General features: G+C 45.7%; 1 protein-coding gene across 10 annotated transcripts in view; it reads right to left on the bottom strand.

The window, feature by feature from the left end:
• The window catches only part of RBPMS (RNA binding protein, mRNA processing factor), a 185001-nt gene that overhangs the window by 23635 nt on the left and 145539 nt on the right, over positions 1 to 15827 (bottom strand). For 4 of the 10 annotated variants that reach the window (XR_009258992.1, XM_058720179.1, XM_058720178.1 and 1 more), the window contains 2 exons: positions 3227 to 3357; positions 297 to 523 (listed from right to left, as the gene is read on the bottom strand). The exons of 3 other annotated variants lie outside the window; for them this stretch is intronic. Coding sequence is in view for 4 of the 7 variants with exons in the window: in XM_058720179.1 (XP_058576162.1) it covers positions 392 to 523; positions 3227 to 3357 (263 nt within the window). In the remaining 3 variants the exon portion in view is untranslated. Of the gene's footprint in view, positions 1 to 296; positions 524 to 3226; positions 3358 to 15827 lie in introns of those variants that run through there. 3 more of the 10 variants (XR_009258989.1, XR_009258988.1, XM_058720176.1) reach the window with 1 other exon arrangement.

Below are 15827 nucleotides of genomic sequence, written 5' to 3'. Positions count from 1 at the left end.
CGATAGCCAACACACCATCCCCGTTGAAGCAAGATCTCCAGGTAGAGGCGACCCACAGATGCTAAAAAGAGAATCTTCCAATGCGCAGCTCTTGATGGTTCGGGAACCCAAGAAGAGACTGGCTGCGGCAGCAAGCCCTCGACTCTGGGCCAAGTCTCCCTGGGTGCTCTGAGGCCCTCTCCCACGAAGTATGTGATCAGTGCCACGGCGGCCCAATTCTCCCACCATCTCAGAGATAACATCTTAGCTCCAAACTCGCATCATCATGAAAACAAAACGCTGCAGTCTACGTGAGATAATTTTTGCTCGGATTAAAATTTTTATTGAAATCTCTCAAATGTTACCAAGAAATAATTTTTGCAAAATGGGGAAAAGTAGCTAACAAGCAAATTCAACATGGGAGCTCCCTCTGCTGGTCTGCAGTAGGTTGGTATGTTACAAACACATTCCCAGAGACAAATCTAATTTGCTGGAGAAGTGGACAAAAGACAGGTGTGTTGGGCTTTGCCTCAGGAGAGAAACACTAGAAGAAAAAAAAAATCCAAGTCTCAAAACAGAGCACAACATTGCTAAGAAAAACAAAATAATATAAAAGCTTCTCCAAAGACATACAAGTAAGGTCTCCAAACAAAACCAGAATCATCCACTAAGGGCATTGCTCCATTTGGTCTTCCCCACTGCTCTACCTCCAGTTAATAAAAATTCTCTCAGACCCTTTGGGTGAAGGTTAAGTTCTGATTCCCTTGTCTTTGCCTCCAAGTCTCTTCTTACAGGCTTCTCATCTACTGAGAGAAGAAAGATCCAAGGAGTCACTGGAGTGAGGCCTTTCCAAAATTGCATCAAAGAGTTAAGCTTTTGGTGAGCCAGCACTGAGGCGTGGAAAGAGCAAGGCCTGGGAGTCAGGTGACCTGGCTCCAGTCATGGCAGAGCCATTCGCAACTCTGGAGAACTCTCTCCATCTTCTCCAGTCTGTTTCCTCAACTGTAAAACAGGCCAGACCTGCTCGTCGGTAAAGCCCCTACCGGTTCATTCCATGATTCTCATATTGGACAAAGAAACTTAAATAACCACATCTGTTCACGAGCCTTTAGGATACAGAACCCAAGCATCACTGGGAATGACTCCAAACAAGTTGTGGGGTTGAGCACAAGGATCTCACTGATATCAGATGAGAGTTCCACCAACTCTAGGACCGATGTGGCAGAGCCAAGTGGATTCCAGGTTGGGAAAATCTTGAGATCGAGGAAGAACTCACAGGGGAGGGTGCCACCATGGGCAACACATCCCGTTTAGTCAAATGGTCGAGTCACTGAATCTTAGCACTGTCTCTCCCTAACCTTTGTCACAACGGCATGGGCTTTCTAATCTCTTAAGACTCTTTAGTTCCTTCTCCCACAACCCCAGATATACTTTGGATTTCATCCGTTACATAAAGGGCAAGTTACCCAGATGTTAGGGCCCCCAAACTACCATTCCCAGTCCTTTCTGGCCAATGTCAATTCTTGCCTTTCCAAGGTAACGGTGAAAGGCTTTGTTGCTGATTAACCAAAGCCATCAATATTCAGATGACTCCACAAACTTGGCACCATTTCATAGTATTAACATTTGCCTCAACTGTCCACCTGTATTTAAGCACTCTAGCAAGAGGAACGAAGACTTATCCATGGATGATGGGGGCGGGCCCACAAACAGAGGGGCCTCTTTGAGTTGCTCCCAGTCATCGACAAAGTTATCCCTGAGGCCACTACGAACATTTCGAGGACTCAGCAGAAGATGTGTCCACTGGCTTAAGTTTTATCCGTTCTCGCTCCCCTGCTACCTGCCAGGAGACCAAGCACTGACACAGACAAAGGTGGAAGCAATGGCAGGAAGGGAAGAGAAGGGAAGGGGAAGCAGAGAGCACAGCTGATCTGGATGGAACCTGGGTCATCAGTCTTAGGAGTGCTGCTACCAGAAGGGACGCTCTGTGCCCGGTGCTCTCACCACCACCATCTACTTTTCCCTCACTACTGGTACTGCTTTCTACCTCCCCTTCCCACACCGAGGGTCACCACACCGGGTGGTGCCTGGGTCCTCTCTCCGCAGTCTGCTTGTACGGGCCTGGGCAGCTGGGTCGTCAGCATGTGCACAAAGCACTGGTAACCCTGCTGGAAGAGAATGGGAGCATAGGCAGCCACCAACACTCCTGACCCCGTGGCCTGTGAGGATGTCAGCTGGGGGACCGCCCGTGCGTGTTTTATACAACACGGTGAATTCTGTACAACATGAAAGAGCTGTAAGTCAGAAGGAAGAGTATTCTGGGAAGCTGTGTATTTCATCCAGCCTTGTAAATAAACACAAAACAAAAAAACCCCACCTGTCTGTCTAGGCCAAAGCTTTTCAGAAACCAGGCTTTCCTGCTTTTAGAAAGAGTTCCACGTGCGCTAAGACAAATGAAATCTATATTCTCTCTTGCTGTTGATCGTCACTCTGAACCCGAACATTCATTACTATTCCTTGCACTAGAAGCAAAACTACGAGCAACATTTTTTTTCCAGGGGAAGAGGAAGGTTGGTATGTAGATAGTAATCTTTGTGAAGAAACAAGGGAGTTTATAAAACTCAGGCTACTCTTCACTGAGAAGGAGTGGGTCAGATCAGAGACCTTCACCTTGACTTGTAATTACATTCTCAAAACTACACTGGTACCTCCTTTTATACAGGGTTTCCTAAAAGTGGAAAGAGGAACCCTTAATCTTTCCTGTAACACATGTAAGACAGCACGCGGTCTTCCTGGAAGCTCCCAACTTTCCCCTTTGGTCACTAGATCTGAGGGAACACGACAGCAGCGATCTCTCAATACACAGGTTCACACACAGACACGTAAGTCCTGCGACAAGTGGACACCTCCCTCTGCAGCCCTTCCGCGCAACCAGGCACACACGACTATGGTCTGGTGACGCCCTCTAGCTGGCTGGGCCCCGTCTCTCGTGTGTGATAGGAGGGTGAGATCATTAAGGAAGAGAGAGGTGTCATTTGGGGCAAACATCAGGCAGTGGGTGATATCATTGCTGTCAGACGATCCCCAAGTCCTGGAGTGTCAGCTTGATTGAGAGGGAATCATTAATCTCCTGCAGGTGGGTCTGTTAGCTTGGATAGGTGTTAGTTGTACGGTGTGCTCTGGGGAACCGGGTTTGAAAGGACCAGTGGTGGAGTGAGTGAAGTCGTGGCCGATGGGTATAAATTACCTGGGCATGCAGTGAAGCGGGATAGGTGAAAGCAGGAGGAGGTAGAGCAGGCGCTAGCTCCGCTGGGTACAGAGGGTACGGGGCCCACACTTCAGGGCTACTGGGGTAAAGTGCAGGCACTGTGAGCTCATCTGCAAGAAAAGAATAAGGGAAGAGTTAGTGGTTACCAAACAGCTGCTTTCAAATCAGAAACAAAACACCAAACAACCCCGAGCCCCAATCGATGTCAGGAGTCAAATTACTCTCATTCCTTTAATAACCTGCTGGTTTTGGTCCCCAAACTCTAAGCAAGGGAATGGTAAATACAAAGTGAAAAAAGGCAACAGGCATCTGCTGCCTGTCTGGCCTGCTGAGATGTCGGGCCTGGGCTCTGCCCCGGACACTCTGATGTCTTTCCAACTGGAGCTGGGGGAACACAAGAACAGTGGGGATTTCCTGCACAAAACTGCACACGTGGCCCTCCGAGGAAAAGAGGAAGAAAGACAACTGGTAGGAGATATCCCATGAAAACCCACTGCAGAGTCTCTGAGAGAATAATGGCTTACTGGCAGGACCCAAACAGACCTGAACTGTAGAACTTCTCTGCTTAGAAGTGTAATTACTACTAACTGATAAGTCATGATCACCAAGCATTACCCATTTAACACTCAGAAGCACAGAGCCAGACGTTGTGCCTACAAGACATTTAAAATGTTAAAAATTCAGAGAATAGAAGTGAAAAAGGCTGGAGTATCCTGATTAAAGTTAAGCTCCACAAAGATGCAAATTAGAACATTCATAGTCACTGCTTACACAAACTATATTTTCTAGGAAAAAAAAGTGAGTCATGTTGCCAACTGACGGGTCTCAATCTGATTCCATTCAGGTCAAGCTGCAGTTTGCCAGATTGAAGGGCAAGTGCCCGGGGCTCAGAATGTATCAGGAAGCAATCCATTAAAGTAACAGCAAACACATGAGGGAGCGTCTCAGCAAAGGCAAAAATAACATCAGTCAATAGTTATGAATCTGGACTCTGTAAAGCAGCAATCTCAGTATGTGCTTTTATCACCTGTCAAAATCTGAAATCAAGTAGGCCAAGGATGCTACCCAGGACTGCTGAAGGAGTCAGGAAAAGGTGACTTATAAAGCCATTAGAGACTCTGCCATTCAGGACTTTCCAGAAGTCTAGAGTGCACGTGACCCAAGGTCAATCAAGTCATTTCACTCCTTCCCACATGGAAGAAGTCACCTTAGGCCTGCTTATTCCAGGTCTCACTCATTCTCGCCATCTGCCAAAACTCTGGCTCTGGGCAGGGTTTTTAGTGTGGGAAGGGGGCTGGAAACAGAACTTCCCTGAATGTGATGTGGGAACTGCTGTACGGAGCAACCGGAAAGCAGCAGAGCCTGTAGGTGCATGTGAAGCTGGGGAGTTTTTCCACAGCTGGCCAGCATGGCAAGAACTTCTGAAAAGATGGAGATTCCAGAGCTTACTAGGGACTATCCATTCAGAAGGCAGCCTGTGGATCTCGACAATGTGGAGTGCTGTAACCATGGCTGGCCGGACTCCCCGAATCCCTTTCTCAACAAGGCAGTTTAAAAAAAAAAAAAAAAAAAAAAAAAAAAGGTCCTCCTCAGGACTTAGTGATGGGAATACAGACTGTTTGCATATCCAGGCTGGAAAGCCTAGCTCAAAGAGTAGACTGATATTATTTGACGGGGATAACAGTAGCATCATAAGCCTCTTTAAAATGATCAGGTCTACACCACCTATTTCCAGTTCTAGGGTATGTAGGTGTCTGAAGCTTCTGTAAGAAAATTCCTAACAGAGGGATTGGGAGAATGCTTAACAGACCTCTGTGTTTCCGGTCATGATGAGACCATATGATTTCCATTAGAGCAACTCTTGTGGGAGCCCCGCTTGTGGAAACTGTTGCCAGAACCCATGCCTCGGATTTCAAACAAACAACCATTCTCAGGAATGGCAAGCTATTATTGTTGTTGTTGTTACTGTTATTTCAGCTACCATGCTATTTTAAGACATTCTGAGCCTTTAAAAAAAGAAAAAGAAAAAAAAAGTCAAGAAAGTCTCAGGACCCAGCACACTAATGTCTTAGCCCATGCTTGCTCAGTCCTACTGTGACAGCAGGAGACTCTAAATGCCAGCGGAGAGGACTACGCAGGGCCTGCAGCCTGATGGCAGCCCTTCCTCATCCTGTTGCCTAATAGGAACTGGCCAAGTTGGGGGTGAAAGTTTTAAAAATGAAATGTCTTTTATGATATCTGATCCTAGAAATGGGGCATAAATTCAAGCACTCCCACGGAATTAAATAAAACTTTTTTGGCAAAAGCTATCTGATCCTAGAGAGAGAGATAGTGGAGATAGGGGGAGTCAGGGTTTCAATCTCAGCCTTGACAAATGGAATTTATGATTTCCAGACATTTCTACATTTTTATCCTACAGCATTACTTCCCACTGGGTCTAGACTGATGCTCGGAGACTATTCACTGACCTGCATCTGCACTAAACCTAGCCCAGAATGGGACATTTGGAAACAAAGTCCCCAACCCAAAGCTGCTGACGGTACAAGTCAGGTAGTGGAGTGAAGGCCTAAGAGAGACTGGAGCGAACTCACATTGGATAAATCCCGTCACACATCTCACCACCCTTCCCTTCTCCCCTTGTGACGCAATCTGGAGTTACCATAAATGTCAAGAGATGTGCAGCAGAGTGGGCTGGTCGGGAGGAAGATGAGCTCAAAACGTGCCAGTGGAAACGCTCTGAGCTGGAGGGCACTGGGGAGAGGAGGAGTCCTCAAAACCAAGTGCCCACCGGTTGGCCAGTGAGAGCTCAGGAAGGCAGGATCCAGCCTGCACCCCTGGCGCCAGCTCTGAGACTAGCACTTAGTGTGTAATAATGCTTGGTAGACTTAATGGGGCCTGGTGGAAAACTTTAAAAGCTGCTTAAAGATACACCACTGTTTTCTTTATTAAAGGAAAACTTAGGAAATATCCATAGGAACTAGATCTAAAATTCCCCAATCCTTCCAGTATTTGCCACACTAAAACAAAAACCATGAGCAAAAAGGAGACTTGAACCGGAACACATGTTACAGAACAGTAATTTTCAAAGTTCAAAATAAAAGCAGTTGGAACCCTTTCTTCAAACTAACTTTCCCCAGAATCCCTTTTTAAATAAAGTGTAGTGAATTTTGGTTGCCTTGATGGTGGGGTAGCTGGAGGACTTCAACCCCCATGTTTGTCTCCCAGGTACACCAGGGTTCCAGAGAACAATGAAAACTGCTGTTATAGCTGTGCTCACCCATGGACCGGTTTTTAATGCAAGTTCCTCTTGGGGCACCTGGGTGGCTTAGTCAGTTAATCATCCAACTTTGGCTCAGGGCATGATCTCGTGATTTGTGAGTTCGAGCCCCACATTGGGCTCTGTGTTGACAGCTCGGAGCCTGGAGCCTGCTTTGGATTCTGTGTCTCCCTCTCTCTCTGCCCCTTCCCTGCTCACACTCTGTCTCTTGCATTCTCTCAAAAATAAACTTTAAAAAAAAAAAGACAATGTAAGCTCCTCTTCCAAGTCTGAAGACTGAACTCATTCCTGCAGCTCCTGAAAAAAACCCACTGGAGGGAGGGAGGGCCATGAGCAGCCAGAGCAGGGGAAGAAACAAAGAACACTGGGATGACTTTGGGAATGACTGGGACAGAACCAAACAGGCTCTCCTAACACAGACTTCAGTGCCTGAAGTACTTTGGAATGCTGAGGGAGTCCTCAAGTGAGCGTTTAGGGCCTCACAAAGTGCAGAAAAATCTGACCCAGGAAGTACAGGTGAAATGAAAGGAAGAAAGGTGAATAAGCCAAGTCAAACTATTTACTCCTTCCTCTGCGCTCCCAAACTTTATCTTCATAGCTGCACTATGGCACCCACAGTGCACCCAGTCTTGTGAGTCAGTACTTCTCAAAGTATGGTGGCATCACCTGGGAGCTTGGCAGAAATGCAAATTCTTGGCTCCAGTACAGACCTACTGAATCAGAATTCTGCCCCCCCAGGTGAATCTGATGGATGCCTAAATTTGAGAACCACTGATACAAGTTGCCTTCTTGTCTTTCTTAATGGATCAAGATGCTTGAGCCAAGTGTTATGCATGTTGCTCTCAAAGAGCTTAGCACAGTACCTGCTACACAGCAGTTTGTTTAATGAATGGATGAAATACGTGGAGAGAGAAAATGCAAATGAGAGCAATGATTGTGGACTTGTTCTGTGAGAGAAACTGGAGGGTCAAAGCAGATCCAGCCTGACAGCACCTGCTTGGCCCAGAGCCACTAGTGACAGAGCAATATAGGCACGGTGGGGACAGCTGGACCAGGCTACGGTCACACCTGTGGCAAAGCAAGCCCTCACAGACACGTACATTTCACTAGGATGCTGAGGAATCTCTGAAAATCCACATACTCTCTCTTGGCAGAAGAGGGTAGTAAGCTGAATTTTGTATATTCTTTTTGGTTGCTAATGTGTGGTATTGAGAAAATTAAAACAACTGAAGAGACAGGTTTTCCATAGCACAAGCCCTTCACACACACAGATGAACCAACAAAGGTGCGGGCAGCAGCAGGGGAGCAGATGGGCTGGCTCCAGTGGGTTTCACCTTCCTGAGTCACTGCTGATCCTGTTCAACTTAATAGGATGGGAAGGCTGAAAAAAAGAGAAGATTTGCTGCCCTGAGCCCATTAGGATGACCACAGTTTGGCTTGGGAGGGGGGTGGGGGGGAGAGACTCCCCTTGACTACATAGGCTCTTGACCCCCCAGTGAGGGGAGAGATCAGGGCCAGGGCTTTGTGTCTGGGCCTAATCCGACCCTCTGCTGAGAGGGTGATGGGTCAGTCCTCTCCCATTACTCCAGATCCAGCAACATCCTTTCTCCTTTCGCACCTCTGAAGGATACAGTTGTTGAGGGCTCACAATATACATCTGAATAAGCCTTTTTTTTTAGCATAAGAATATACAACCGGAAAAGCTCAAACTGTATTCTGGCAAACAAGGACTAGAAACTTCCCCAACTCCATCTTCCAATCCCTTTGAAAAGAAAAAAAGAGCAGTGTCTGACAGAGGTTTAAACAAAAACAGCTAATGAAGATCATCTTGTCTGCCTTTTCATTTTGGATGCGGAAACAAACACGCAGAAGGGCGAAGCTTCCGGTGTGAAGTCACACTGAAACAGATAAAGATGAACTGACTCTCAAAAACAACAGAGAGCAAGAGGGACACGGATAATCTTTAATGGACTTAACCTGAATGCAGTTGAGAACACAAGGTCCAGGAACTTTAGGTCAGTATTTACTCTGCCTCTTGGATATTTTTACTTGGAAATATTCCACGGCAATCTCATACTCAACACGTCTGAAACTAAACACAGTCCCTCCCTCCCACTGCCTGTCCCCTTCGGTTCCAGATTTCAGTGAAAGATGCCAGTCAGATGCCCAAGCCATGGTGACCTGGTGGTCTTTCACCAAGGCCCCACTGAACCCGTCCCATCAGCCACTCTCATCTTAACTACCACCACCGGGTTACCGAAAAGGCCTCCTCACAGTCCTCCTGGCAGTCACGCTGCAGCCAGGACAACTTTGAAAACACAATTCTGCAATGTCACTCTCCTGATTAAAACCTTTCTGTGCTTTCTCCTTGCTCCCAGGACAGTGTCTGATCTCCAGATACCACGGCCTAGAAGACTGCATATGATCTTGCCATCATCTGCCTTAGCAGACCCGGCTCTCACCTGCCTCCTCATCACGGTCTAGGATCATTCTCATTGCTGGACCATGCCCGTTCCCCCCCCACCTCCAGGCCTCGTACACACTAGCTCCCTCTGCCAGGGCATTCTCTCCTTTCAACTGCCTTAACCTGTATTCTTTCTTCAAAGGACTCTACTAAGATGTCACTTCCTTGGGTGGCAGGGAAGGAGCACCTTGTCTGTGTTCTGCTGCATCCTCTGTCTCCCAGGCACAGCACTTACCTCTAGGACTGCATGTTCTCACTCCCTGCTCACCCAGAGCCTAGCACAGTGGATCACAAAGTATCAAGAAGTCAACCACTTGCTCTATGCTCGATAAAAACAACAGAGAAAAGAGGATAGAACTTCTACCTTGCCCTTCAGAAGAGGCAACGATCAAACTGTAGGTTAATTCAATTCTATGTGGGAGACAAATATACACAGAAGAGAGACACGAGAGGATATAAATGTGACTTCTTAAATAAGATTCTATTTCAACCCTGTTTTAATAACATGTTGTATTTGCATACATTTTCATACACAGCTAAGAGGGTGTATATCCATTATCATTCTGGATACTCATCCAAAGCTCTGGAGAAAAGGGCAGGAACTCTATTCAAGGTCTTACAGCTAACTCATAGTGTCTGAACTGGGACCAGAATCCCAGTCTCTTTGTCTTATGGTTCAGGCTCCCTTCCATACAGCATCCTGCCCACATCCCCCCACATACCACCAGTGGTGGTGGTGACAGGCCTTAGAGCAGGGGTGGTCCTCATCTCTAGTTTTTGGCATACTCCGTTTACTAGAATAAACCTAAGCAGAGTCCTTAAGGAGAGCTTGCCTGATAAATGAAGCCTTGACCAGAAAAAACCAAAGGCTAAATATAATGACAAATTCCATTTTTGATGAAAAAAAATCAAATTTGAAAGAAAAAATAGATCAAGGACTCCCATTCACACGTATCTCACAAGTAGTTGGTCCATGTCTGTTAAGTAAACCCCTCAAAAATCAGTCTTCCAAGGCTGACTCTTTTGTAGACTATCCTATCAGGACACACTCTTCTCGTGTCAGGGTTAAGAATGCAGCATATGCCAGCTTCGGTGGCCCGGCACACTAACTAGCTCTGGCAGTGGGTTGAACAGTGTCCTCCCAAAATTAGCATTTACCTGGAAACTTTTTTGAAAACAGGAATTTTGCAGGTGTAGTTATTTAAGGACCTTGAGATGAAATCATACTGGATTTGGGGAGGGTGCTAAATCCAACGACTGATGTTCCTATTAGAGGAGAGGACACAGAGAAGATGGTGATGTGAAGCCGGAGACAGAGACTGGAATTACGTGTCTACAAGGCAAGGAATGCCGAGGACTGCCAGCAGCCACCACAGTTAGGAGAGGCATGAGAGGGTCTGTCACTTAGAGCCCTCCAGGAGGAATCAGCACTGCTGACACCTTGATTGCAGACTTCTGTCCTCCTAAACTGCAAGAGAATTTGTTTTCAGCCACCCACTGGTGGTAACTTACTGTGGTAGCCCTAGGAAACAGACAGTTCCCAGAAAAGGTCACATACTTTCACTGGCTCCCTAAGAATTGCAGAAGTGTAAAGGAGGAATCAAAAGATTTGGTGAGAAGCTGAAAGGATGTCTTCAGCACCACCCAGCACAAATCACAACTGTAATTCTTCTGTTCTGCACACGGAGCTAACTGTACTAAATGCCCGAGACACCAAGAGTAATCAAGTGTGTGCTCAGGTCTCTTCTATTTCTATCTACTCTCTATCATGGCCCTTGGCAACTTCCATTGTTTCAATTGTGAGTTCTGTTTAGGATAACCCATTAATCGGCAGCTTTGATGCCCACTCCAATGTAAACATTCCAAAGTCATCTAGCTCAACTCATCCAAAGGTGAACTGTCACTCACAACCAATTTCTCTTCTCACCTCCCCACATTTTCCTTTATCCCATTTATTCAGCTTCAAGGTCTCCTTCATTTCCATGTCCAGACAACTGCTGAGTCCTAATAACAGTAAAGATGACAAAGATACCAGCAACAGCGACAACAGTAGTAACAGAGTAGTAGCTAATGCTCACCAAGCACATTTCGTGCCACACACCGTGCTCCTTGTGGAAGGTAGGAATATTCGCCCGTTTTACATGGCAAGGAAGCAGAGGTACACAGAGGTTAAAGAACCACCACGTGACTCATAGCAGGTGACAGACCCAGGATGTGAATCGTGAATCAGTCATCTTTGTCCAGAATCCAACCCTTCACTTCCCGCCTCTCTATGTTGATTGCATTTCCACTACGCTTTTTTTTTTTTTTTTTAAGTTTATTTTGAGAGAGCAAGAGAGCGTGAGCACGCGCAGAGAAGGGGCAGAGAGAAAGGGAGAGAGAATCTCAAGCAGGCTCCAATTCTGAGGCTGAGCTCTGATGCGGGGCTAGATCTCAGGAACCATGAAATCATGACTTGAGCACAGATCAAGAGTCAGCCGCTCAACTGACCGAGCCACCCTGGAGCTGCTACCATCTCGCCTCTCCCCTTCCACCCCTGCTTCTACTACCGAACTGCAGGTTCTCACCTACACTGATTTAGTAGCCTTTTGACTTTTAAACTGGCTTCCTGCTAACCTCCAGTCTCCCCACTCCACTTTTTTCTCTCGTAACACATATTCCTGCAGCAACTCTTCAAACCTGCAGGAAGGCCAACCTAGACCCACAAAATAAGGATGCCAAGGAAATTCCAAAATCAAGTTGGTCTTGATTCAGCTGGCCCAGCGTCCCTTCTCCTCCACTTAATGATTTTCTGTCATGCCTCTGAGCGGTCACTGCTCTCAACAGTCCTGTTCTTTTATTACTGCCCAGCTGTTCTACGCCAAAAAACTATCCAATATAATCCGTGGCTTTAAAAAGATGTGATGCCTGATCTGAGAGGTGGAGGGAACCCAGAGCAGAAGCAGGAAGAAAAACTGTTCCTCTGGAGACTTGCTTTAAGTCACTATTGTTATCTACTCCCGTTCACCACCGCTGGATACTTTCATTCGTCTTCCTTCTTGAGCGGTGCAACTGCAGGGATGAGGGTGCCCCAGCTCTTCCCCAGGCAATTCCCTTCCCAGACACGGGCAACTGAACTTGGAGGGTATTTTGCCAGCCTCTCTGAGACCATGGATTTCTTAACAACTGCAATCAAATCTAGAGTGTAACAGGAGCTGCACTTCCAGAAAGTGTTGGTTTTATACTAACAATACAAAAACATTTGCCCAGCTCCACTCTGCTAGAGACTTCGCTAAGCTCCACGAGGCTGGACCACTGCAGCTGTACTCGCTAGTGTACCCTTTCAGTGTCTGACACAAAGTAGCCATTCAATGAACACTTGCTGAATGAATATACTCTCCCTTTTGCATAACAACATACCCACTCCCCCTCTTTCTGTACTGTCAGTTGAAGTGAGTCTGCTCCCTCTTTTGTTGCTGAAACAAGAGCCTCTTCCATCTATGGCAGATAATTTAGATTATAAAGGGATTTCAGTATCGTACACATGAGTGGTAGTGTGGCTAGTCAATGGGGTTGTTTGCATATCAAACAGGAATAAGGATATTTATACAGCACGTACTTTGTGCAAAATAATTCACAGACTTGAACCTACTTCTTCTCCACAACATCCTTCTGAGGTAGGTACTGCTATTATTATCTCCATGTCACAAATGGAGGATGCTAAGTGATTAAGTGACAGGCCCAATGCCACGCAGCTGGGAGTGAAGCCATAATTTGAATACAGACCATGTGGCTCCAGAGCTCCTGCTCTTAACCACTGTGCTAAAATGGTATGGGGCCCCTGGGTGGCTCAGTCGGTTGAGCGCCAGACTTCGGCTCAGGTCACGATCTCACCTCACGGTTCGTGGGTTCGAGTCCCGCATCGGGCTCTGTGCTGACGGCTCGGAGCCTGGAGCCTGCTTCGGATTCTGTGTCTCCCCTCTCTCTGCCCCTTCTCGGCTCACTCTCTTTTTCTCTCTCTCAAAAATAAGTAAATGTTTAAAAAAAAAAAAAAAGAAAAAAAGAAAAAAAGAAAAAAAAAAAGATGGTGGTTTTGCCTGGCCAAACACCTTCCCCCAAAACCATAAAGCTTAAACTCTTAACCAAGTTAGAAAAGACAGGTCACTACCCTGAAAAACAAAAGAGAAAATATTACTTCAGGGTGGATGAATATCTTAAGAGGTTAATTTTGAAAACATGGTAATTCTGATCTGCTTTTCTGGGCCATGACAATTATGTAATTAATACTTAAATTTATAAGAAAAGCATACCCCTGAGGTGATTTTCACTTGTTTTTACAAAAACTAGCTTAGAGACATGTGTATATGTCTATGTGTACATGAGTACCGAGTAAAGGAGAAAGAAGCCAGGAGAAACTGCAGGTCTGGATCACAGAGAGGGTGTATGAGAACCATCAACAACCTGTGCTGTACGGAGAATCCTGGAGGGCGTAAGAAGGAAGAAAAAGAAACTTCTTCCTTCATCTAAACAACAGCTAGCCTTTTACTAAAACTTCCAGTTGCTACTCACCATTTTTGGTAAGGGAAGAAAGTTGAAAAGGGAGAAGTATTTTCTTTTTTTTTTTTTTTTTTTTTTTTTCAACGTTTTTTTTTTTTTTTTTTAAATTTATTTTTGGGACAGAGAGAGACAGAGCATGAACGGGGAAGGGGCAGAGAGAGAGGGAGACACACAGAATTGGAAACAGGCTCCAGGCTCCGAGCCATCGGCCCAGAGTCCGACGCGGGGCTCGAACTCACAGACCGCGAGATCGTGACCTGGCTGAAGTCGGACGCTTAACCGACTGCGCCACCCAGGCGCCCCAAAAAGGGAGAAGTATTTTCAAGAACATGGGGAGGGACAGGTGTTTTTTTTTTTTTTTTTTTTTAATTTTTTTAATTTTTTTTTTTCAACGTTTTTTATTTATTTTTGGGACAGAGAGAGACAGAGCATGAACGGGGGAGGGGCAGAGAGAGAGGGAGACACAGAATCGGAAACAGGCTCCAGGCTCCGAGCCATCAGCCCAGAGCCTGACGCGGGGCTCAAACTCACGGACCGCGAGATCGTGACCTGGCTGAAGTCGGACGCTTAACCGACTGCGCCACCCAGGCGCCCCAAGGTGTTTTTTTAATGAAACAGCTACTTGGACAGAGGTCCACTTAGTCTGTGAAAACAGACCACCTACAAAACTATCTTACTAAACCATAATAAGCTCCTTGAGTGCAGGGCCTGGGTCTGTGCTGCTCACCACTGTATCCCCAGTGCCTAGCACAGTACATGTTCTAGAGCAGACGTTCAGTTTTTAATTAGTGCTGTTAGGCGTAAATCTTTGAGATAATTCTTAGAAAAACTAGGTCTAGGGGCACCTGGGTGGCTACGTGTCTGTGTGTTAAGCGTCCATGTCTGCTCTCAGCACAGAGCCTGCTTCAGGTCCTCTGTCTCCCTTTCTCTCTGCCCCCCTCCAGCTTATGCTTGCTCTCTCTAAAGAAAGAAAAAAAACCAAAAAACAAAAAACCCCAAAAAGAACCTATGTCTAAGGTGATAAGCATTTTTAAGAACCTTGATAAATCTTACTCTGCTGGACTGTTTCCATATTATCTTCCCAATAAAAACAGATACATTTATACCAACTTTTAATATGACAACATTGGGAATTATCATTAAATACAAAACTAAACAAAACCCAACAATTTTATAAGCAAAACATCTCTCCATTATTTTGATGTGTATTTCTTTGACAGTTAACAAAGCCGAACTGATTCTCAGCTGGAACAGGTGCTGCCTAAAGAAGTCTTCATTAAGGCATGTCGCACTCTTGAAAACCCAGGATGGACCACATATCCTTCCGATAGCTCCCTCAATAGTACGTGTGTACCTTGATCACTGCCCTCTATCACTCACACTGAAAATGAACTTTCTGTACCTTTCTTATTCCCCAAATTGTAATCTCCTACCCCCAGCACCTAGGTTTAGCACACAAAAGATATTCAATGACGTTTCTTAAATTTAACTGATATTACCAAGTGGCTGCAACTTCTTACACTATTCAGGAGCATGTAAAATTGAGAAACGTATAATCAACCCAATGATTTCTAGTTTAGCGGCACTGACTTTTAAGAAAACATCAGTTTATATCTGTACAGGTTCCAGTCTAGATAAAAAGGCAGAAACTTGAATAACTTGTCACAGCTATCGGTCTTAAAGAGACTGAAATTGACTTAGGGAATGGAGTCAGAACTTCAAAACCTACCTTGGGGTACAAATAACACAAATCCAGACACACAGAAGCATTGTGGCCCATGGGCCGTGTGAGGGATTTCTCAATGGAATGTGTGTCTGAACTGAGCTCCTGCTCTATGAGCCAAGCAACTCTTTTGGTTCCCGCCATCTGTGTTCGCTGGCTGGCCTCAGCTATTTACCCTTGATTTATGCACAGCGAATGTCGACAATATTCACAAACCATTGGTAGAGCACAATGTACTGGGCTGCAGAGACTGCATAGATATGGGTGGGCCACACTAGCAAACCTGTCATCCCTGCTTCCACCTTCTTGGTTTCCTCATGTCAGAGCAATCTTGCTCTACAGCCTGTTCTGAAAAGAACTGTGAGTTAAATAGTGGTGGCTATGTCAAAAAATTCCAAGCATAAATTTTACAACACATGAAAATGTACCCATCTTTATGGGAACGACAACAAAAAATGGGCACTAGCTTATGCTAACATTCTGTATTCCCAAGAGGCCTTTCCAATCACCAAAAAGAGTGAGCCCATAGACTAAAAGGTGTCAGTCCTACGTGGATGATAAAGACCCACTGAGGTAAAAT

The sequence above is a fragment of the Neofelis nebulosa genome, chromosome 3, assembly GCF_028018385.1.
Source record: "Neofelis nebulosa isolate mNeoNeb1 chromosome 3, mNeoNeb1.pri, whole genome shotgun sequence".
Classification (NCBI taxonomy): Eukaryota; Metazoa; Chordata; class Mammalia; order Carnivora; family Felidae; genus Neofelis; species Neofelis nebulosa.
This window is presented reverse-complemented; position numbering and strand designations above follow the sequence as displayed.